The 25,195-nt window shown below is 45.7% G+C and overlaps 1 protein-coding gene across 1 annotated transcript in view; it reads left to right on the forward strand.

The window, feature by feature from the left end:
• The first annotated feature begins 329 nt into the window (after positions 1-329).
• The window catches only part of IDO2 (indoleamine 2,3-dioxygenase 2), a 62,376-nt gene continuing 37,510 nt past the window's right edge, over positions 330-25,195 (forward strand). Inside the window, exons 1-2 of the mRNA XM_066590018.1 lie at positions 330-433; positions 24,066-24,161. Of these exons, the coding sequence (XP_066446115.1) occupies positions 365-433; positions 24,066-24,161 (165 nt within the window). The 5' untranslated portion in view covers positions 330-364. The remainder of the gene's footprint in view (positions 434-24,065; positions 24,162-25,195) is intronic.

Here is a 25,195-nt window from a genome sequence, read left to right on the forward strand (position 1 = left end):
TTGAATTTGGCCATTTTTTGCAGCTGTCATAATGTTTGTCTTGAAATCAGGTAGAGGGCTACTGGAGTTTGGGAAACACTGGTGTATATAGTAGATCATCATCAGTTTGTCACTTTGTTTATCACTTTCCTGTATTGGCCTCCTTTCTCTATATCTTTGGTGTCCTTGTCATCTGTTTGCACAATTTGAGCAACTCAGCAGTGTCCAAGTGCCTTTTAGGTCAGGGGTGGTTCATTGGTTTCAGACTCTGCCCTACAGAGTCATCAGGGAGCAAACTTCTCTTAAGAGAACAAGTGGGGGCCGTGAAAATTACAACTAAACGGGAGAACTTTGTGTAAAGGTGTTCAGCGCAAAAGACACCTAAATGGAGGAAATAAAACTGGAAGATTGTTACGTCTCTGAGGAATATGGATTCATACTCCAAGACCCCCTGGTGAGATGGACGCACTTATATACCTATCTGTGATTCATTTATTATAGCCTACTCTCTTTATAGCACCGCCATATTCTGCAGCTACGGTATGTACTTAGTAACTGGGCTTCTTGTCTGCCATGTGTCTTTTTAACTACCAGAGCCTTCTGATGTGGCACAGAGGAGCCCCTCTTTTGGGGGAATGAAGTTCTAATGTGTATGTTGGTGAACTTTTGTCAAAACTGCGCTACAGGTTGGGGGCAGGTGCAATGTGTGCAGAGACTATGAGCTATCAGCCTGTAGACCAGGCCGGGGATGAACTTTTTGTTGTTGTGCTTTTTCTTGATACACTGTAAGGGCTCCTTCACACGGGCGTATTTGCGCACAGAATAGAACCCATTGATTTCAATGGGTTAATTGTCATTTCCTGTTTTTGCACAGCGGGAAAAAAATGCAACATACTCAACTTTTGTGCGCATTTACAGAGGGAGGAGGGGGGTGCAAATGTGTGCACAAAGAAATGCACAATACGCTGCGCAATTCAGTGGAAAAAAGAACTAAGGTCTCCTGCAGACAAGAGTAAGCGCAAATATGTCCGTTCCTGTGCAACGTATTTGCGTAGTGAATTTTTTTTTTTGCGTGCGTAACAGCGTATATTTATCTTTTTCTTTTTCGTTCACAATAGCTGCGCATTTGTGCGCGCATAAAAACACGCAAGCACCACATCATGCTGTCATCAGTAACCCCGCCTCCTGTAATCACCCATAAATAGTCCACATGTGCCGCGTGATGCCATCCTGCGGGGCTTCTGGTACATTCTGGGTTTGGGAGAGAGGAGCTGAGGTTGGAGATGTCTTCTGACGACGAAGATGTTTGTTTGCCTTGGTTGCGGTTGCGCAGACTTGGCCCGTCACGTGAGATGGTAGAGGTTGTTCCTAGAAGGAGGTGGTTCGGGGGTCATCCTCTGGTTCCCTAGGAGTGCAAACCTCTGATTTATTAAATTGATCTCCATCTCAACTCAGTTGATCTTCCAAAATGAGATGATCCTAAACAGTCTCAAAAATGTCTGCCCTGCCTTCTCTGCAAGTAACTGCAAAGTTTATGGCATTCTGACCAGTGGCTGCATGTTCCTATGGGGCCTTTGGTGCACAAATACATGCGCGCCAACCACCCTCGTTCACTGTGCAAAAAAGTTGGATGGGAACAGCGCAGGGTACTATTTCAACTGCATAAGGAACCATTATGTGAACAGTGTATATTACAGTTACTACACGTGTCCAGTATGTGGCAGGATACCTTTGTGGTATTAGAGAACTGATGGTGGTGGAGGCAAAAATATACGCTATTCCCACTAGGCTACTTTCACCCGAGCGTGAATCTTGCGCGAGTTTTGGGTGTTGCGAGATGTGCAAAACTCACGCAAATATGAGCTCTATTCATTTGAATACAGTCATACACATGAGCGATGCTTTCCCTCACAACGATGCTGTTTGTTTCGCGTTCCTCGGAAGGCATTGCCAATGGGAAGTTAAATACATTGCATGGCTCTCGCATGGCGTACAATGTGCATGCAAGAGCAATGAAGAGGTTTTCCATTGAAATGAATGAGAAACACTTCCGATCCTCTACACATGCGAGTTGATATTGCACTTGCCCATGTGAATCCAGCCTTACTGACATGGGACTTGTTTTCTGGCACGCCAGGGCAGAGGAGCAGAGAGTTTATCTAACGGTCAATGGGGGCCTGCAGGGTGAGGAGTCCATGTCGGCGGTGAGGGCCTAAGCTGAACTGTTGCCCATGAGTCATAAAAAATGGCATTTTGTGTTGAATTTGGAGGAACCGCTAGTTATATTAGTTGTGTTGACTTATTTAAAGGAAGTCTGTCACATACTCTTTGGGGTATAAACTGAATACATTGGTAAATATCCTATGGTATGAGGAGCCTATGGTTAGCTTTATTGTTTATTCATTGCAGCTTCATTTTCCAGATACTTTTTTATTTGTGTTGCGCACTGTATGCAAATTAGTGGTAGACTGTTCGATGGGCGATCCACATCTGCCTGCGATCTGGCTCACTCCTTGCCCAAAGTTCAAAAAATTGTGCCCATTCAAAGCTCTGTGGAGTTTGTGATAGACTTCCTTTAAATTGTTCTTGATTTTTTTTTTCCAAACAGCTGAAAGTTTGGCAGATAAATTTGGCAAAATCACTGATGAACACTGAAATTGTTACTGACTTAAAAAGGTCCTAATCTGTAGGATCTCGGAGTGCTGAACACGAATATGACCATGAAAAATTTAATTGGCTCTCGTTTTGAAGATATTTCATATAGTTCATTTTCTGTGTTTCACCGTGTAACTTTATCCAGTAGGACTGTAACAACATCCTTACACTTACAGTTTGGGCCAGACAGCAGCCGTGTGCTTACAGGACCTGTGATGTCACCATCATGTGATCAGTCACTGCCTCTGAGCCCATTACCTCACACCTAACCCCAACATAACCAGTACACCATGTTAACTCCCACAGTACCAGCGTACGTATCAATACCTAATCACTAGTGCACTATATAAAGCCCAGTTGGAAAGCTTGAGCATTTAAAATATTTCAGTCTTCGTGGGATACAGTTTAAGCTACTTATTATTAAAACTTATTATTTTATCCATTTAGTTACAATACAGAACACTAATGACTCGAAAATGTGTTAATACCATGGACAATTTTTTCTATATTTGTGGGGAAGTGACATTTGCCAACCAGAAGAAAAGTATCCCTTCTCAAGTGAACAAGGCATATCATCTTTACTTCGGATGCAAGATTGGCGACCAAGACAAGCCTTGGACCCCACATATATGCTGTGCTACATGTGCAACACAGCTTTCATAGTGGTTGAATGTCAAAAGACCATCAATGCCGTTTGCAGTCCCCATGGTGTGGAGAGAGCCAAGCAACCACACAAATGACTGTTACTTCTGCTTGGTTTCTCCTCTTTCCAGTGGGATAAAGAAGCACAAGAAGTTGAGAACACTCTGCCCCAACATTCCGTCTGCATTGAGACCAGTTCCATGGGATATACAAAACTAAATACATGTGTTTCCTATGTGGATGGGATAGCTGAGCAAGGGAATTGCACTACTTGCAGAAAGAATGGACTCACAGACAAAATGTAGCAGTTGGAGAGAAGAATATCCAACACCCAACTCTGGTCAAGGATCACAAAATCCTGCTACCACCCCTTCACATCAAACAAGTTTTGATGAAGAACTTCGTGAAAGCCATGGACCAGACTTCACCAGCTTTCCGATTCATGAAAAGTTCCCTCGAGGCAAAGATTAAAGAGGGAGTTTGTGGGTCCTCAATTTCGAGAGCTCTTCATAGATGATCGGTTCAACAACTTGCTGCTGGGTGATGCGAAACAAGCATGGAATGCTTTTCACCTAGCGTCTACAAACTTTCCCGGGAATGTTAGGGCAGAAAACTACAAGGAACTAGTACAAGACATGCTGATGCAGAATCAGAAACTTGGCTGCAATATGTCTCTAAAGATCCACTTCCTTCATTCCCATCTGGATTTCTTTTCAGACAACTGTGGTTAGTGATGAACATGGCGAACGTATTAATCAAGATATTGCAACAATGGAACACAGATACCAGGGAAAATGGTCCACTACCATGTTGGCCGACTATTGCTGGACACTCCACAGAGATGCTCCCGAACAGCTGGACAGGAGACAGCCAAAGACATTTAAGACATAGTCTAGGACTTGATTTCTTACAGGTATTAACCATAGGCCTATTAGTAGTAGCATGCATTTTGTGATGTAGACAATTATTGCAGATTACAAAAGAAATAGAGCCAGTGTTGCATTTTGACCGTCATATTCGTGTTGGGCGCATAAAAAGTGATAAGAAATGACTCATTTTATTTCAGTAACATGACTTTTGTAAAAATTTGTTGACCAGTTAATTTGCAAGGGAGTTGAATAATTTTGATTGTAACTGTATATCGAGCTGCTCTTTGAACGGACCATTCCTCTGGTAGACCATTTTTCAGTGCAATTTTGGATATTCGCTTCAAAAAAGCTTCATGTACAGAAATAATAGATAGATCGATCTGGTGTGCACTAATGTTTTCTGGTCTGCAAGCTACATTCCAGATTGTATTTCTTCAAAGGTTCCAATAAAACTTGGGCCCTGTTCAAACAGAAGCCATTATCTCAATATGAGGTATATGCCAACAAAAGCTCCCAACATATAGCCCTGACTGAGGCCTGTGACGTATCCCACTTTATAGAATCATAGAATGGTAGAGTTGGAAGGGACCTCCAGGGTCATTGGGTCCAACCCCCTGCTCAGTGCAGGATTCACTAAATCATCCCAAACAGATATCTGTCCAGATTTTGTTTGAAGACTTCCATTGAAGGAGAACTCAACACCTCCCGTGGCTACCTGTTCCACTCATTGGTCACCCTCGCTGTCTTATATCTAATCTGTGTCTCCTCTTTTTCAATTTCATCCCATTGCTTTTGGTCTTTATAGAAACTCAGAATCCGTAAAGTCTAGAAAATATGCCATGTATTAGCCTTTAGATGGAAATTGGGCACACACCCCAGATGGGACACAATCCCTTAGCCTTCTTCAAAGCACATAGTAATTCTTGAGTATTGTGACTAGCTCTGCTGGTCTTTGCCAGACCGTTGCTATTCCTTTGCTTGATTACATCTATATTGTATCCATCTCTCCAACTTGTTTTCTAAGTGTAGGAGGGAGGGGTACCGGCAGGCGGATGATGAGGTAAAACAGTCTCTGAGCATTCCTGGGGCTAGGGGATTAATGGCAATAGGCGCGCAACTCGCCGAATCAGATTGGTAAATGAAGAGCATGCAGCGGTCATTGCAGGCAGGGAGTGAATAATAATCGGGAACCTTTATGGAAACGCATGATCGCATGGTCTTCCAAGACCCCAGCCATGCTGCGTAGCGTTTAAGGAAGAAACCCACTCCATGATGTGATGCAGCGGAACAGGAACCTTATTTAACCCTAAAGCATAGAGTCTAGATCACATGAGGTAATTATCCCCCTCTACTCTTCCTTAGGCTGCCAGACCACAGGAGGGACAGAATATCGCTAGCGATATTCCACCGTGGGGAGGAGGGGGGAGCCCTACAAGGTCACCATGATGAGCCTATCTAATTGATATCAAATTTCAAAGAGAAGTATCTCACCTCCTTGTCGCTGGCAGATACTCCTATAGATCCTGTTGTAAGATGCAGATATATACTCACATTCTGCCACTCGGTCCGAGTGGTTACACTTGACTTACAGCAGAGTTATTTTGAGGAAAATGGACGTACCACGAGTATATATTATGACTGCTTTATTAAAGAATAGTGCTCATGAAACAAAGAAGGATGTGTTTCGATTCAGTCGAATCTTGTTCACCTCTAGCATCAACGTCATCTCCTGTTCATTTAAATGTTAACAACTAATTAAAAACAAATGTTCCATTAATCCTTTAATCATTTAACTAGTTGTGTGCTTATTCCTTCCTCATAGAAAAAGTATCACATCTAGAGATGAGCGAGTGTACTCGGTTTGGTTATTTTTGAACTCGAGCACCGCTTCTTCCGAGTAACTCACCACTCGGACGAAAAGATTCGGGGGGTGGGAGCGGCGTGGTGGAGCGGGGGTAGCAGTGGGGAACAGGGGGCAGCTCCCCCCCCTCCCCTCTGCAACCCCCCACTCACCCCCGGCGCCCCCCGAATCTTTTTGTCCGAGTAGTGAGTAAAAAGCAGTGCTCGAGTTCAAAAACACCCGAACCGAGAAAGCTCGCTCATCTCTAATCACATCATATATTAATAATATATATTATATTCTACGGATATGGCTTATTAATAATTAATTAAATGTATAGATCTAAGGAAATTTTCAAATATAGTAACAAATTAAAGAACTAATAAATTAATGCATGATATGAAACAATGTTCTATTCTACTATATACTGGTGTTACATAAAAAATACAAATCTATTTTCATTATGACATATACAAATATATAAATATATAATGAACCATAGGAAATATGTATTGTGAGGGATTAGCGTTTAGGATCGGTAGCAACCTGGGCATAAGCAGTCAGAGACAGTGACACATGGGATAAAGTCTTTAGTCCAGGCTTTGCCTGGGTTTATTTCCAAGCAAACAAAAGCAAAATACAGGCCTTAACATCAGGCAAACATAACGTAAATCCTGCTCGTCTGAGCACTTACTATACATGGAGCGTCCCTGTCTACATACTGGTAAACAAATGGCTCCTGCACACAGCCAGCCAGGACTCTCAGACCTGCAAAGGTCTCAGCTCTCCTCCTGGCCCTGTAGGCCCAGGCTTTATAAGGCCTGGTACCAGCCCCACCTGGTACGTGGGAGTGACCATCCCCCCCTTCACTTTGGTCACTCCAGGAAAAGCCGGCCCGGATTATGCGGCTTGGAGCCACCTACTTGCTACAATGTGGTAGTAGCTTAATGCTACTAACACTATACTGCCGGCTTCCTCCACCGAGCCCAGGCTGCTCGGTGGCACGTATCTGCCCAAGCGCTCCCCAAAGCAGCATAGGAGAGCATCCTAGGCGAGATATACCTGCCCTCCAGCACCTTGCCGGTCACCGTCTCACATACCCTCCCCCTCTGTTCGAGCCTGTGGGGTCGGACACCTTTAGCCGCCATGCAATGCGTCCTTGACAAGGCATCAGCATTGCCCTGTAGCTTTCCTGCCCTGTGTTCAACAGAGAAACTGAAATTTTGAAGTGTCAGGAACCACCTAGTGACTCTGGCATTTCTTTCTTTTGCCTGTGACATCCAGGTTAAGGGGGAGTGGTCTGTGATCAGCCTGAAGTGCCGACCTAGCAGGTAGTATTTTAGGGATTCCAGGGCCCACTTGATGGCTAGGCACTCCCGTTCAACAATACTGTAATTTTTTTCCGGTGGCGTGAGCTTCCTGCTCAGATAAATTACGGGATGTTCCTCTCCTTCTACTTCCTGGGACAGAACTGCTCCCAGTCCCACATCAGACGCGTCTGTTTGGACAATAAATTCTCTTTTAAAATTGGGTGTGACTAACACTGGACGTTTACAGAGGGCCCGTTTTAACTCTTGGAACGCCTTTTCTGCGTCAGGGTTCCACTTGACCATGACTGACCTACTGTTCTTGGTCAAGTCTGTTAGGGGCGCTGCTATGCTCGCAAAGTTTTGCACGAACCGCCTATAGTACCCTACAATGCCTAAAAAGGCTCTCACCTGCTTTTTAGTTGTGGGTTGTGGCCAGTTCTGAACGGCTTCAACTTTATTGACCTGGGGTTTTATAATACCCCTACCTATTATATACCCCAGGTATCGGGCTTCTTCAAGACCCAGGGCGCACTTCTTTGGGTTTGCTGTGAGCCCTGCTTTTCTAAGGGAGTTCAGTACTGCCTGTACCTTGGGTAGATGGCTGTCCCAGTCTTCGCTAAAGATGATGATATCATCTAAATATGCTGACGCATATTGACAATGGGGTTTGAGTATGATATCCATCAATCTTTGGAAGGTTGCTGGGGCTCCATGCAAACCGAAGGGTAGGCAGATGTACTGAAACAACCCTTCTGGTGTGGCAAATGAAGTCTTTTCTTTCGCGCTCTCTGTAAGGGGAACCTGCCAGTAGCCTTTAGTAAGGTCGAGAGTGGAAAAGTACCTGGCATGACCCAGTCTCTCAATTAACTCATCCACTCTCGGCATTGGGTATGCGTCAAATTTTGACACGTCATTTAGCTTCCGAAAGTCGTTACAGAAGCGCAGAGAGCCATCAGGTTTTGGTATCAGCACGATAGGGCTGGACCATTCGCTTTTCGACTCATCAATTACTCCGAGGTCTAGCATTTTCTTGACCTCCTCTGAGATGGCTCGTCTGCGGGCTTCTGGAACCCTGTATGGTTTCAACTGAACCTTTACCCCTGGTTCAGTTATAATGTTGTGTTTTATGACACCAGTACGCCCTGGTATATCAGAGAACAAATCTGAGTTACGTTGTATAAATTCCCTCGACTCTTGTTGTTGGGATTTGGACAGGGACCCTGATACACACACCTCTGGGACCCCACCATGGTCGGTGCTCACTGCAGTCAGGGCTTCTCTGTCCTTCCATGGCTTAATTAGGTTTACATGGTATAACTGTTCTGGTTTCCGCCTACCTGGCTGGTATACCTTATAATTTACCTCTCCGACTTTCTCAATTATTTCATAGGGCCCTTGCCATTTTGCTAGGAATTTACTTTCTAGGGTGGGCACCAACACTAGTACCCGATCCCCAGGGTTCAAGGTTCTCACCTTGGCGGACCGGTTATATACCCGACTTTGGGCTTCTTGAGCCTGCTGTAAATGTTCTCTAACAATGGGCATGACCGCCGCAATTCGATCTTGCATGAGGGAGATGTGTTCAATAACACTCCTGTAGGGGGTGGACTCGTGCTCCCAGGTCTCCTTAGCTACATCAAGGAGCCCTCGGGGATGTCTACCATAAACTAATTCAAAGGGAGAGAACCCAGTGGAGGATTGTGGGACTTCACGGATTGAGAACATTAAATATGGCAGCAGACAGTCACAGTCCTTCCCATCCTTATTGACTACCTTTTTTAGCATGCTTTTTAGGGTCTTATTAAATCTCTCAACCAGGCCATCCGTCTGTGGGTGGTACACAGACGTCCGTAAGTGCTTAATATTCAGCAGCTTACACAATTCCTTCATGACCTTTGACATAAAGGGGGTTCCTTGGTCCGTCAGGATCTCTTTTGGTATGCCCGTGCGGGAGAACATGTGAAGTAGTTCCTTTGCAATACCCTTGGATGACGTATTGCGTAAAGGAACGGCTTCGGGGTAACGAGTGGTGTAGTTTACAACCACCAATATATGTTGGTAACCCCGGGCAGACTTTACCAAGGGCCCAACTAGGTCCATAGCGATCCGCTCGAACGGCACCTCTATGATGGGCAAGGGCACTAAGGGGTTCCGGTAATGGGGCATAGGAGCTGTTATTTGACACTCCGGGCACGACTCACAGTACCGTTTTACATCACCATGTACCCCAGGCCAGAAAAACCGCTGAAGGATGCGTTCCTTAGTCTTTTCGCTCCCGGGATGACCTCCCAGCACATGCTTGTGCGCCAGGTCTAAGACCATCCTACGATAGGACTGAGGTACCACCAGCTGTTCCACAACCTCCCCACGGCCCTTGTCAACCTGATACAACAATTCTTGGTTGACTGCAAGGTGTGGAAACACAGTATCAGCCCCTGGGAATTGAGGCTCCCCATTTATTACTTTAACATTTTCCCTAGCTTTTTCTAAGGTGGGGTCTCGGAGCTGCTCAGTTCCGAACTTGGCAACTGAGACCTCTAAGTCAGGCATAGCAACCACTTCGTCCTGTACCTCCGTCTCACCCACTAGTACTGTTAAGGGAAAGTTATCCCCATTCTCTTGGGTCACCCCTACTGCTGGAACCGTACCCTCAGGATCAAACGGTTCTGGACACACATCATACACATTTGCATTATCATGAACCTTATTTGCAGACGACCCTCGGTGTCGCCACAAGTCCCAAAATAGGGGAAAGTCTCTCCCGAGGATCACGGTGTGCATTAAGGATTTTACGACGCCCACCTCATGGGTGGCAAGTCCACACGGAGTATTAAGTCGTACAAGGGCAATAGGATACTCCTTGGTGTCCCCATGCACACAAACAACCCTCATGCGACGGCTGGTGAAGGCTGTGGGATCGACCAGGCTGGAGTGCACCAGCGTAACCAAGCTCCCTGAGTCCAGTAGAGCTGTCACCGCAAAGTCATTCACCTTTAGGTGACATAATGGTCGATCAGTCTCTGACGCAGTCTCTGCAGAACACACTGGCCGTGCGAACATCGACCTCCGCCGGGCAGAGTCACAGTCCATTGGTTCCACGGTAAGTGGACAGTTGGCAGCAAGATGCCCGGGCTCATGACAGCGCCAACATCGTATGGAGGCCCGGTCTCCTTGGGGTTCTACCAGGGACCCGAATGTCCATTTGGGGCTCCTCCTCTGCCCCAAACGATCCCCCTCTGAGCCGCCTCCCCTTGGGACACTTTTGACACCCCTTATATATGGAACAGTCTTACCAGGGGCTCCAGCCGACTTGCTGTTCCCGGGGTTGGAACGTCCAGGAGGCACGGCTTGCAGTAAGTCCTCCGTGGCTTTATACCTCTCGACGAGGCTCACGAGTTGGTCCACGTCCTGGGGACCTTCTTGTCCCACCCAGCACTGGATTGCGGGGGGCAACGAGCGTATAAACCTATCCAGAACCACTTTCTGTACGATCTCTGCCGGGGACAACTCCTCCGGCTGCAGCCACTTTCTCACCAGGTGGAACAGGTCGTACATCTGGGAGCGAGCTGGTAGGTCGTCCATGAAAGTCCAGGCGTGTACGCGTTGGGCCCGCACATGGGTGTCCACGCCCAAGCGTGCCAGGAGCTCACCTTTGAGCTTGTTATAGTCCTTGGCATCCTGCTCACCGAGGTCAAAGTAGGCCTTTTGGGGTTCTCCCGTCAGGAAAGGCGCTACTACCTCAGCCCACTGAGGCTCCGGTAACTTCTCCCTCTCGGCCACTCTCTCAAAGACCGCAAGATAGGCCTCGATGTCATCGGTGGCTGTCATCTTTTGTAAGGCCGTCTGTACCGCGGTACGGGTGGTGGGGAGCGAACCAGACGACCTCTGCACACTTTGCGCCAGGAGAGCATTAGTCTCGGCCTGAGCTCTCATGGCCTCCTCATGGATCTTTTGCTGGGTCACCGCCACTTGTTGCTGCTGGGCCAACGCTTGCTGTTGCTGCACGTTCATTTGTACCAGCTGCTTTATCAGTTCCTCCATCTTGGCAGTATCTGATGGCTGTGCCGTTGCAGCTTTCACCCAGGACATGGGGGTTACAGCACTCTCCAGTCAATCTCTCTTGGGCGGTTGCCCTTAGCAACGGTTCACCAGCTGCTGCAGCAAAATGTCCATTAATTGGTGTATGTCTCTTTAAGACCGCTGCCCGCATCCAAACACCATATGTGAGGGATTAGCATTTAGGATCGGTAGCAACCTGGGCATAAGCAGTCAGAGACAGTGACACATAGGATAAAGTCTTTAGTCCAGGCTTTGCCTGGGTTTATTTCCAAGCAAACAAAAGCAAAATACAGGCCTTAACATCAGGCAAACATAACGTAAATCCTGCTCGTCCGTGCACTTACTAAACATGTAGCGTCCCTGTCTACACACTGGTAACCAAATAGCTCCTGCACACAGCCAGCCAGTCAGGACTCTCAGACCAGCAAAGGTCTCAGCTCTCCTCTAGGCCCTGTAGGCCCAGGCTTTATAAGGCCTGGTACCAGCCCCACCTGGTACGTGGGAGTGACCATCCCCCCCTTCACTTTGGTCACTCCAGGAAAAGCCGGCCCGGATTATGCGGCTTGGAGCCACCTACTTGCTACAACGTTGACGAGGAACCTTCCTTTGCGGAACCACGCCTTACTCAATTTGGAATGTTTACAGCCCTCCATATTAATTCTGAATTGATAATGCGCATAAGAAGTTCCCACACTGACAGGATGTTCAGCATGCATAGCTTCCTCAATTCTAACTTTAATGATCGGCGTGTAGCCTATTTTAAGAGTTTAACAAATCCGCCCATCTGGGCAGGTCAAAAATTACATGCATACAACGTATTGTTTAATTATTGGATAAGCATCTTGCAATTCTTCCATCCTCCGGTCATCTGTGATTGGCCATCAGGGTCAGGATGAAATGAGTGGGTTGTCTTGGAGCCACGTGGGGTTCCTTCGATATGATTGGATGTTACATCATGAACTATAAATTGCACAAACCTCCCATGTTATTTGCATACGTTTCCAGTAAAGTCGCTGGGGAAATTTCTGCGGTTGTCCATGTCTGATTCCTAGTTCCGTATTAGTGCATGCAGCTGGACAGTCAAATATATTTATACATGTTGGTTACGGGCTAAATTGCTAAATTCAATCTTTGTCAGCAGAGTTTTATAAAACAGATATTTCATATAAGCGGAAGTACCTATTGCATAACTTGTAGCAAGACATTATATTTGTAGCAAGATAGAAATATGTATACAGAATGTTCAATTGACAACTGTCTACTGCCAAAGCCCACCGATCCATAATATAGGAATACTGGACTTCCACCACAGACCCTCCTTGAAACTATCTGTTTCACTAAACTCGCCCTGCTCCGTCCCACCCCAATCCCCCACCGCTGACCCTAGACTCGCATTGCGTTGTAGACGACTAGGCCTACTACTGCCATGGGGGTATAGGATGGTTCGACATCATCACATTCTGGATCCATGATGACGACGGTTGCGCTGACAGTGGGCTTTTTGTTGGACATCGTAGTGGGACAGGTGGACCAGGCAGTCATCAGGGTCGGAATACACTGTATGCAACGACAAACAGAAATTAGAATGATTCCTATAAAGGTGACAAATATAATCAGGTTAGGAGAGGTGCGACTTTTACTATCTCAGGTAAACACTGCATAACTTGTATAGAACCCCGCCTTCTTGACGTTACCTCGATTCATCAACAAGAGTGCAAAATCAGGACTATCTAATTACTGATCAATATGACTGAACCCCTGTCTCATTAGTAAGTGCATTATCATATATATTAGTCTGGAAGGAAAGAGCTACAAGGTGATTATTCCCACTTCCCTTTTCCAGAGGCGGCAAGGTAACAGGACCAGGGGCGTTGTAACACCGGCATGTTGCGTGGACATAAGCAGAGTGCACTGCAGATAAAATAAAGCAAAATCTTAGCAAAACCCTATCACAGTGTTCTAAATACACAATGTTCCAAAGCTTATTTTCCTATATTTTTCCCTTCTCCTGTTAGGTACCTAACTGAGGAAAACAGACTAAGGTTAGCTCTTTTTAGTTAGTGCGGTCAGCTTCTTAATGGCAACTGCGTTTTTACCTGTGGGTCACGTTTTGTCTGGAATGTAGGTACAAGTCTCCCCTATCATCTTACAGACACTCCCTTTTTTGGCTAAAATCGTACCTAGTGCCATTCTATTTTGAAAAGTCGTAGTCGAGGTAGGTTCTACTGGTCGACTAGTCCCTATAAGGCGTCTCTAGTATAATTTATAAACCGCTGTTAATTATAATAAACATAATTAATCCAGTCAACATTTATTTACCCTAATGATCGGAAAAATGGACTCGAATCTAGTTTTAACTTGGTCTCTAATTTTTAAAACTTGTCAGGTACCCCCCTTGGCTATCCTATGATGTCAATGTATACGTGTAGATCAAAACTATCACCAGGAGCCTCTCTTCTCGCTCTAGCATAATGTTACAATACTAATAGCGTGCACAGGCACGCACGGCGTGGGACTCCTTAATCTTCACCCACACCAATGTCCCTCCTGGAGATAGTCCTAATGGTGAACGTCGCCTCACCCTTGCGTCAGGGTTTTCCCACTGCCCGTAAGTCCCTACTCCTAAAAGGGGAGGGATCCCTACCTCACCTCAGAAGGAGGCCATGGATTCCCTGGGCTTATTTCCGGGCATCCATACCCTCTATCTGTACGAGTTAACACCCCACAGGGTGTGCCCTCGCCGGAACTTAAGGTCTTCTGCACTTTCCCTAGGCAAATGGGAAGTCCACTGACAGTCCATCTTATGAGACTGAGGCAGGCGCAGTGCAGTACTGGTACATTTCTCCATTCTTCTGGTAACGTACCTGGTTGGCATTATCGGAACTGGCTCTTCATCTTTTTCAAACAAGGGAAACATTGGTCACATTAAAGGGAGAATACACGTACAGGAAATTACATACCCCACCTCTTCCTGCGAAAATCATATCCACGGCCACTCTATTTTGGAACGCCATGGATGCAGTGGGCCCTAACTGGTTAGCTAACCCTTGCAAAGCATCTCTGGTGTAGTTTGCAAACCTCTGCTGATTGTAAGAGATATAATTCATCCAATCTACATTATTATTAACAGTGACAAAAGCAAATGAGGAATCAAAACCTGCTTTAACCTGATCTCTAGAATTAAATTAATCTCGCTCCCCCCTTGGCACTCCTATTACATCTATGTATATATGTGGGTCAAAGTTACCACCTGGAGCGTCAACGTCTCTCTTAGCACGATGCAGTGTTAGATTCTCACCCTCAGTGTACCACATTATAGCATGTAAAGGATATGCAGGATCATTAGTTTTTTCCAACGCCAACATGTGGGTCCAAGTGGGCTTTCCTTTGAGCTTGACTGCAGTTGGGGTGGTGAGCAACATCTGGTAGGGACATTCAAACAGGGTTTCTCTCTTAAACTTTTCCACATAGACCCTGTCACCTGGTTTTAGATTGTGACACTCATCTGTAGGACCTGGGGAAAAGCAGAGACTGCAGAATGCATTACTAACAATTCCTTGGAGAGGCCTATGACAAAATTAACAAGAAAATCATTCCCCAAATTCAGCTTCTGTGGCATGTATCCTCCTAAGAAAAAGAAAAAGTAATGAAAGACACTCAATTCAAAATTTACCCATTTTCTCTATTGCCTTTCGTATCTACTTTCCCCCTACTCCGTGGATGGTAGGGTGTGTGAAAAGCCTGGAATATACCCCAAAACAGACATGATGTGTTGCATTATTTCACCTGTGAAGTGTGTACCTTTGTTTGACTCAATTACTTCTGGTACCCCATATCTGCAGATTACCTCATTCATGAATTTCTGTGTGGTTATCTGCTCATTTACCTTAGTATCCGGGTGGGCCTCCAACCTGAAAAAGACTCGAGCAACAACAAGCACATGTTCATACTCCCCAACAGGTGTGAGCTGAATGTGGTCAAATTGGCAATCTCTGAAATGGGTAGAGTGGTCAAGGCAAGTGTTATATGGCCACCTTACTTCTGTCCGGACTCGCATATGGCAAAGATCATGCTAACTGGACAAATGATGCAGCAGCTACAGAGAACCCAGGTGTCACCCATTCTTGTTCAGTGCCGCCGTCATCGCTGCTTTTGATTCTGTATACCAGCTGGGCCATCATGGGGAACAGGGACCTCTGTAGGCAAGTTCTGTTGATTGTTCGCCATACGCCGTCCTGTGCTGTCGCTCCCGTATTTTAGCCCATCTGCTTTCTTTCCTCGTTGACTTGTAACTGTAAAGTCCTTGACATATCAAAGTCCAAAGTCTTATCAAAGTCCAAAGGTTTTATCAAAGTCCAAAGTCTTATCACTGACTCATGCTGTCAGTATCTATTCTTCTTTCTTCCACGGCTTGAGGGCCGCTGCCTTTGCTGTGTTGTCGGCGAGGGTGTCATCTCTCGCTTCTCCGTTGTAGAAATCGGTGTGGATTCTCCATTGCCAGGTAGTAGTAGTAGGGTTTCCATGAGACCCTGCACCGCTGCACCATTCTTAATTGGCTGTCCTACTGAGATAACAAGCTGTCTGGCCTTCCATATTGGGCCATAATCATGAGCTATGCCAAATGCATTCCAGGAGTCAGTGTAAAAAGTTGCCGACCTACCTTCTACCACTCCACACGCCCCAGTGAGGGCCTCCGGTTCCGCTTCTTGCCCTGAGACATGCGGAGGCAGAGCTTCTGCGTTTAGGACATCTTGTTGTGTAACCTCTGCATATCTGGTTCGGAATCATCAATCCTCACCCTGATACCATCTACAAAAGAAAACTCAAAATATGCATCATTAACAGTGTGTACATCACTACAATAATGCTATTTAAAAAAATAGCTGATCTGCCATACTCAGATCACCTATGCCTCCCCTCCCCCGTTTGAACCTGAATACCTGATTAAAAGAAGAGTGGCCGGATTCAAGGTATTACAACATTGGGAAGCCCAGAGCAATATTGGGGGAGGCATAGGAAAGAGCACATTGTAGTCGGATCTAATAGGCCAGAGATAAGTGCTTGGGTTGCACTTGCATGAGTATGTTCTGGGTGTCATTTGGGGTGTGGACCACTAGGGGGTAGTCCAATACCAACTTAGAAGATTTGTCAACCATTGCCTGTACTGCTGCCACCGCAAAAGCAGATGAGGGAGCTCCTCAAGTCACTGGATCCACCCTCATGGCTGTGGTTGTCCTTCGTGCTTTTGTGTCAATACTGTCATATAGGCGGCAGTATGAAACAAGGCCCAGAAAGGTGCGGAATTTGGCAACGGGTGTAAGTACAGGTATGGCCTGCAGAACTTGGTTAGTCTTTGGAGGCCTCCAGGCCTTACAGCCTTCTGCAAGAGAAATTAACAGTGAAATTGTGGCCGGTTGGCAGTTTTTTCCAAAGCATCAGCACACAGCACCTAACATGTGTGGCTGACCCTTCACCCTTTTTTTTTTTTTTTTTTTTCCCATCTAGGGGGATACTGCTTGACCCAGGGGTGTGTATCCGGGTCTCGTATATATTATCATGGTCGATACATTCAATTTCCCTATGCCTGTCTTGTAGGTGTCCCATAATTTGTCAGGATCCGTGGAAAGCTGAGTTTGGGACACGAGAAAAAACAAAACTTTTCCTTCTGGCTATCTATGATTCTTACCCCCTCCTTGGATTAGAGACGTGTTCTTGCATCATCAAGCTCCACCCCTCTGAGTGTGGCTAATCACTTACTTCCTTATTCCCTCATTCAATGTTTGGCAGTCCTTGGGTACACATCACAACTCAATAAAGATAAAGTCTTATGCATCACACAATTTACATTTTACAAATTACGGGTCAATCTGCCCCGTTCCTCCTGTGGATACCTGGCCTTATCGTTACCTGCTTGTTTCCTATTCCTTGGCTTCTCTACCGTCTCTCTTTCTCCCTGTAGTTTATTTATTCTATATTGTCTGTGAATATACGTTACTTGTGCTGGGACTACCGGGCAAGTAACTTCCTCTTTTTAGGTCTCTTACTCATGTGACAGCCCAGCGACAGGATTATAAGGGAGATAACGGGAGTACGTGGCTAATTTTCACTTTTACAACAATTTTTGTCAGACTTCCGGCGACCGGGCAGATGCAGTATTAGATGCCGGGCATCTCCATCTGATTGGTAATGTACTGCAATTCTCTCTATTCACTAAGCTGGTGTCTTTGTATATTAATACAGACGCCATTGCAGCCCACCTTCACTTCCTCTTTTCTGACACTTAGAGAAATTCTAACGTCTAATGCATAAATCACATATATTATGTTGTAACTTCTGTCACAGCGGTGGTTACAATTGAATTGGGGACTAAACACCTATTGGGGACTTGGCAAACATAGACGTATTTTCTTGTGGGCACGGTGTATTGGGATTTGGTGGGCTACGCAGTCTGTATTCTTAAGAGCCCCCTCAGGATGTGCGTGGCATACAACTTTTTACATTTGTATGACGGATGTATTTGTCTGAAGGATTAGGTTACATAACAAGCCATCCGCAGTAGTTTTAACATCCAACAGTAGTTATTTATTACAGCACAGGAATTGCTCCGCTTCTATTAAGAGTTCCACTTCCTCTTTTTAAATGTAGTTAGCAGCTCTTTTTTTCCTTTCTCCAAACACACTTACGGGCACAAGCCTATGCTTCTATGCTATTATTAACGTTTAACAATTCGAAAGCAATATAGTTTAGTAGTCTGTCTTTTACTAGAAGGGATCCAATAACGCAACCTAACCTATAAAGTCCAAACCCACAGCGCGCCGCTGTGTACGGTGCATTATCTTGGCTATAACCCAGCCAATGCATTCTCATTGCTAACAATCCCTTCCTACAGTTACTGATACTAATTCTATATGACCAACAAACAAACTATTCCTATATAACAACTCAGCAGGATTAGCTCTACACAACAAACGAGCACACTAACTTTATATAGGTAGGACACACAGAAAGATTGCTTGATTAATCAATGATAACTTGACTCTCCACCCCTTCCACACTTTCCTGGAGGGTGTAAGAATTAACCTTGGTACATTGTTTGCTGCCTTTCAATTTCAATCATGGCTGCCAGATTTATGATTATAGAAGTCTCCTCAGACGCCGGACACAGTATGCCCCGCCCTAGAGTCTCTAGCATTTCTGTCGCTACACAGTTTATCAATCTACCCTCAGACGGAGGGATCTACTCGTGGACATTTAAACAATAAACAAATATTTGTGGACACACACAAATAGACAGACAATTAGACGGAGCACCAGTACGGCTGGCTTAGTCTAAACTGCCCCTCGGGATACTGTCTGGTAGCCCCCCTGTCCTAGATCTTTTACCAGACTTTACCGGAGCAGAGGTGCCTGTCCAGACGTTTGACCGTTTCCTGACTCTAAGGTTTTAGACACCAAACCTGACCCGAGCAAGACCTCCTAGTCAAACTACCCTGTCAGGTCCCCCTGACTCTAAGGTTTTACACTCCAAACCTGAACCGAGCAGGGGGCCCCTGCGGGGACTTCCTCTCCCTTAAAGCAATTCACTGACCTTGCCAACCGACCAGTACTCTCAAAACGACAGGCATGTAAACATTCCTTTATATCTTATGACAGGTTCTTATCGAGTGATCGAGACTTAAAGAAGTACCTGTCGTCGTGCGGATCCAAATAATTCGGCCTGGCACGGCACATAGGCGAGCCTGAACTTAGCCACACAGGTATAGATAATTAATTTATCTCACCGTGTTCTGATGATATTTTGGGCCCACCAAGTCCAAGGTCGCATATGTCCGTGTCTTCTGTCCGAATTCTATGGAACCTATCGATCACTCCCCGTACGGGCCACCAGCTGACGAGGAACCTTCCTTTGCGGAACCACGCCTTACTCAATTTGGAATGTTTACAGCCCTCCATATTAATTCTGAATTGATAATGCGCATAAGAAGTTCCCACACTGACAGGATGTTCAGCATGCATAGCTTCCTCAATTCTAACTTTAATGATCGGCGTGTAGCCTATTTTAAGAGTTTAACAAATCCGCCCATCTGGGCAGGTCAAAAATTACATGCATACAACGTATTGTTTAATTATTGGATAAGCATCTTGCAATTCTTCCATCCTCCGGTCATCTGTGATTGGCCATCAGGGTCAGGATGAAATGAGTGGGTTGTCTTGGAGCCACGTGGGGTTCCTTCGATATGATTGGATGTTACATCATGAACTATAAATTGCACAAACCTCCCATGTTATTTGCATACGTTTCCAGTAAAGTCGCTGGGGAAATTTCTGCGGTTGTCCATGTCTGATTCCTAGTTCCGTATTAGTGCATGCAGCTGGACAGTCAAATATATTTATACATGTTGGTTACGGGCTAAATTGCTAAATTCAATCTTTGTCAGCAGAGTTTTATAAAACAGATATTTCATATAAGCGGAAGTACCTATTGCATAACTTGTAGCAAGACATTATATTTGTAGCAAGATAGAAATATGTATACAGAATGTTCAATTGACAACTGTCTACTGCCAAAGCCCACCGATCCATAATATAGGAATACTGGACTTCCACCACAACGTGTTAGTAGCTTAAAGGGGTTGTCCCGCGGCAGCAAGTGGGTCTATACACTTCTGTATGGCCATATTAATGCACTTTGTAATGTACATTGTGCATTAATTATGAGCCATACAGAAGTTATCAGAAGTTATTCACTTACCTGTTCCGTTGCTGGCGTCCTCGTCTCCATGGTGCCGTCTAATTTTCAGCGTCTAATCGCTAGATTAGACGCGCTTGTGCAGTCCGGGTCTTCTTCTTTCCTGAATGGGGCCGCTCGTGCCGGAGAGCGGCTCCTTGTAGCTCCGCCCCATCACGTGCCGATTCCAGCCAATCAGGAGGCTGGAATCGGCAATGGACCGCACAGAAGCCCTGCGGTCCACCGAGGGAGAAGATCCCGGCGGCCATCTTCAGCAGGTAAGTAAGAAGTCACCGGAGCGCGGGGATTCAGGTAAGCGCTGTGCGTTTTTTTTTTAAGTCCCTGCATCGGGTTTGTCTCGTGCCGAAATGGGGGGGCTGTTGAAAAAAAAACAAACCTGTTTCGGGCCCAGGCTGCTCGGTGGCACGTATCTGCCCAAGCGCTCCCCAAAGCAGCATAGGAGAGCATCCTAGGCGAGATATACCTGCCCTCCAGCACCTTGCCGGTCACCGTCTCACAGTATACATACATGAAAATATAGAAAAAAACCTAATTAATAATACATGTTTAGATTTTTATTCCAAAAAACATATATTAAATCTTATAAATGGAAGTGTAAATAGTTATAAATAATTCTGTCACTAATTCCATCCTATATAATATTACCAAACAGCATTGAATATTATAAAAAAACTTGCACACCATTGATATAATATACCCATGTGTAATATCAAAAATCACACAAAAGAGCAAATAAAGCTATAGTTAGCCTATGGAAAGCTTTTCATAGCATGATATGCGGACAATTTATCGCCACAGATAACGCTTTGACTATTGCCGTTGGACAGGCAGCCTTAGTCAGACCTCATCTGGAATACTGTGTCCAGTTCTGGGCACCCCACTTTAAAAAAGACATCGACAAACTGGAGCAAGTTCAGAGAAGAGTGACCAAGATGGTGAGCGGTCTGCAAATCATGTCCTATGAGGAACGGTTAAAGGATCTGGGAATGTTTAGCTTGCAGAAAAGAAGGCTGAGAGGAGACTTAATAGCGGTCTACAAATATCTGAAGGGCTGTCACAGTGCAGAGGGATCAGCCCTATACTCATTTGTACAAGGAAAGACTAGAAGAAAGGGGATGAAACTGAAAGGGAGGAGACACAGATTAGATATTAGAAAAAACTTTCTGACGGTGAGGGTGATCGATGAGTGGAACAGGTTACTACAGGGAGGTGGTGAGTTCTCCTTCAATGGAAGTGTTCAGAGGCTGAACAGATATCTGTCCGGGATAATTTAGTGATCCTGCACTGAGCAGGGGGTTGGACCCGATGACCCTGGAGGTCCCTTTTAACTCTACCATTCTATGAACCCCTTAAGGACACAGGACATAAGTTTTTGTTCTGGCATAGTGGTAGTTAAACTAAAAGGACATAAACTTACATCCTGTGGATGGAGCGTACTCAGAAGTAAGCCCATGTCATCCCGCAGTGGGTGCCAACTCTGAATAATAGCCGGACCTTCCGCAGTAACAGCGGGGATCGGTGAGAATACCGATCTATGCTTTTAACTCTTTACACGACGCAATCAATGTACACCGTGGTATGTAAATGGTTCACAGAGGGAATGTCAATGGCCTACCGCGGAGGGCCAATGGGTTGTCATAGCAAGTGGACGCTTTACTTGTGTCCAGGCCTACCATGGCCTGTGATCACTATTGGGAGCTATAATGTATTATCATAGCAATCAGAGCTTTTATGGTTCAAGTCCTCTACAGGGACATTAAAAAAAAAAACGTTTTGGCGCACTTTCCCCTGTTTGTGGAGCCCACACTGCTCCAATAACTGTAAATACAGTGGAGCTGTGTGGAGTTACACCACTATTTTTTTTTGTTAGACTCTGCAGTATCTGCATGGTTAAGGCCACCTGCACACGACTGGTTCCCTGTGCCCGGCTGGCATCCATGTGTACCTGTCTTTTTTTTCTCTATTCATCTGTACTGCGGATGGTTGCGGCGAACGGCCGTCAGACATGCAAAGTAAAAGTTTTTTTTAATTTTGAAAAAATATTTATTTTTCCCGCGCTGTTGCTAGGCGATAATGCGGGTTCCGCAACCTGTCTACAATTTCAAATATGGACGGGCCACGGGTCAGACAGCATCCATTGACTTTAACGGAAGCTGTCCGTGCGGACACCGCACGAAAATAGAGCATGCTGCAATTTTTTTCCTCCACTCGCAGCAACCACAGTTGGTTTCAGGAAGAATCGACGCCCACTCTGGATTCCGCAATGCAAATCCGTTCGTGTGCAGGCGGCCTTACAGTTAACTGCCTGTTGTGTTTCAATGTATGATCAGTTGCAACGTCCCGGACGCTTGACCAACGTGGGGAGCTGGGAGGGTGAATTGTTGTCATGTCACGACGGCAGTTACCAGACTCCCTTTCGCAGAGGGATGACACGTAGCCAAGGCCAGAGCAGGATTGCAGGCCACCGTCGACACCCCTAGGATAGGGAATGCCAATAAAAAGGATGATGGGGGTAGTAGTTGCCACGGGTGACGCCACCATTCCCACACACCGGTATGCTACATGGTGGGAATAAACACAGACACTGATTTCTAGTACCTCGGGTCCCCGGGAATGGTTAGGGCCCAGTATGAACTTTACTTGAAATAGCTTTGGCAAGTCATTTATTACACAGCAATTCAGGTACAATTCTTCACAGTACAGGTAAGAAAGGAAGGCCAAAGGTCAGGGAGGATAATCAGGATGAAACCAGTCCTACAGTCTGCGTTATCTATCAGGTACCGCTCCTGGACTGGGAACACTCCGGAGGAAGAAGGGGGCAGGGGTCACTCCACAGATACTCTGCTATTAATTATTTACTGTTAGGATTTGCACGCCGCACTGGAGACACGTGGGGGTGACTTAGGAGCATACTTTTACATGGTGACCCTAACTTTGGACGGCTGCGTAGGAAAAACTTGTGGCTTTGAATTAGTACCTCTGCACTGGGTTTTGCCAGAAAAAGTGATTACTTACAAAGGCTCTCTCTTGAGCTCACCCTACTCACATTGGACTTGGGCTCACTCCACTCACATCCAAAATGCAGTCGATGCGGGATATCTCTCCTTCTCCTTCATCTTCACCACAAGGAAGCTGAAGGTGCTCCCATGTGGCTCTGTGTTTGGTGGTAGGCAAGTTGAAAGACACAGTAGTGTCAATATGCTTAGTATGTTTGGAGTATGAGAGCCATAAATATTATTTTGTCAGAACTAGAGTTGGGTCTATAAAAGCAAAGTCTTGTGCCATTACTGTAACTGGCAAGCTTTGTTCCTTACTTAAACTCTGTAACCAGCAAGCTTAGGCCATGTCCATGGCACTCGTGGATTCCGTGCACGGAGTCCCACAGTGCCACGGCTAGCGAGCCCTGCTTACCAGGATTTCCTTGGCAGCAGCGTCTGCACGGATCCCTCCACTTTCGGGTTCGCTGTACTACACATGGTCCTCACGGCTCGCCGTCGAACATGCACAGTACAGTTTTATTTTTCAATCTCCTGCTTTCCCATGGATCTGCAGCACGTCCACAGTGTCAGCTGCGGGTGTGCCGCCGATCGGACGGCTTCCATTGACTTCAATGGAAGCCGTCCATGTGGGATCCACAGAAAAATGGAGCATGCTGCGATTTGTTTTCCGAACCAAAAGGTCTGCAAATCAAATCTGCATGCTTTAATCTATTTGCAGATGCCCATGGATCTTTTTGGGCAGCTTGATTTGCGGATCTCCCGCGTGGATTCCGTAAATCGAACCCGCCCTTGGACATTGGGCCTTACACTTACTGTGTCAATGCTACAAGTGCTACGCTTTACGCCTTCAGTTTCTGCCAGCACGTCTGTGTCATGATGTTCACAGCATACGCAGAACGACTTTGCAGGCCACAGGTTGTGCTTCCCATAGACAGATGCATATATTTCTCTTTTGTAATGTAGGTTAAACTTCCTGAATACTACAAACCCTGGATGGACATAGCTGGTAATTTAGCCGAATTGATTGAAAAAAAGAAACTGCGCAATGAGGTCACCAAGGTGAGTGTGACTTTGCAAGATTTGGGTGTGATGTGCATTTTTTTGCATTGTTTAGATCATAGAAAACCCAAGAAAATTGAATCATACACACTTATTAACAATATTTATTAAAATATTGTACTTTAAGAGAAGAGGGGAGCAGGTGCTCACAGCAACTAATCAAGTTCTAAAAGAAGTTACACCAAAAAACCTGCTTCCTTGCTGCTGCACTTTTCCCTAAGGGTGCTATGACATGGGTGGAATTAGCTCGCAATACGTGCCAAATCTGCCGCTGCAGAATTCTGCTACAAAACCCACACGTCTACTTGCGGATTTTGATGCGGAATTGATGGCAGATTTAAGACATTTTCAATTCTGCATCAAGATCTGCACGGAGGCTGTGGATTGTGGTGTGGAATTTACCACTTCTTGCGGTGTGTAAAGTGGGCTAATTTCGCCAATCTGGCAGCATTCTTATAATAGGTTTGATGATTCTCTCCTATCTGCAATCCAATAATATGGGTGGCTGCAGCTGACTGTAAACAGTTGGGGCTACTGAACAGACTGTAACGTTTATGTAGAGGTTCTGAAGTCAGACAGCAAATATCAAGGTTCAGTACTAACTTTCACCACCAGAGGGCAGGAGCATATTACAAACTCACATCCATCATTAAAATGTTAATAACGGTATAAGTAGTAGTGCATTACATGTACCTATAAGTCAGTACTATATTACAGGGAAATAAGTAATAGTACATTACAGGGACATATAAGTATTATTAAATGATACAGACATGTAGTACTACTTATTGCCCCCTGCAGACGGCCGGGTTGGATCCCGCTGCGAGAATTCTCGCCGCGGGATGCGAGCCGTGCCCTTGCAGTGACCACCGCGGCTCACCTGCTCCGTCGTCTCCTCTGCTCTGCTATGTGCCGGCTGCCGCCAAGCCGACACATGCGCAGCACAGAGCCGGCGCGTCACCAGTAACATTTCTGTGCGGGCCTATGCGAGGCTCGCACAGTAATAGGACATGCCGCGATTTGTTTACCATGCA

Source organism: Eleutherodactylus coqui, chromosome 2 (assembly GCF_035609145.1).
Source record: "Eleutherodactylus coqui strain aEleCoq1 chromosome 2, aEleCoq1.hap1, whole genome shotgun sequence".
Lineage (NCBI taxonomy): Eukaryota > Metazoa > Chordata > Amphibia > Anura > Eleutherodactylidae > Eleutherodactylus > Eleutherodactylus coqui.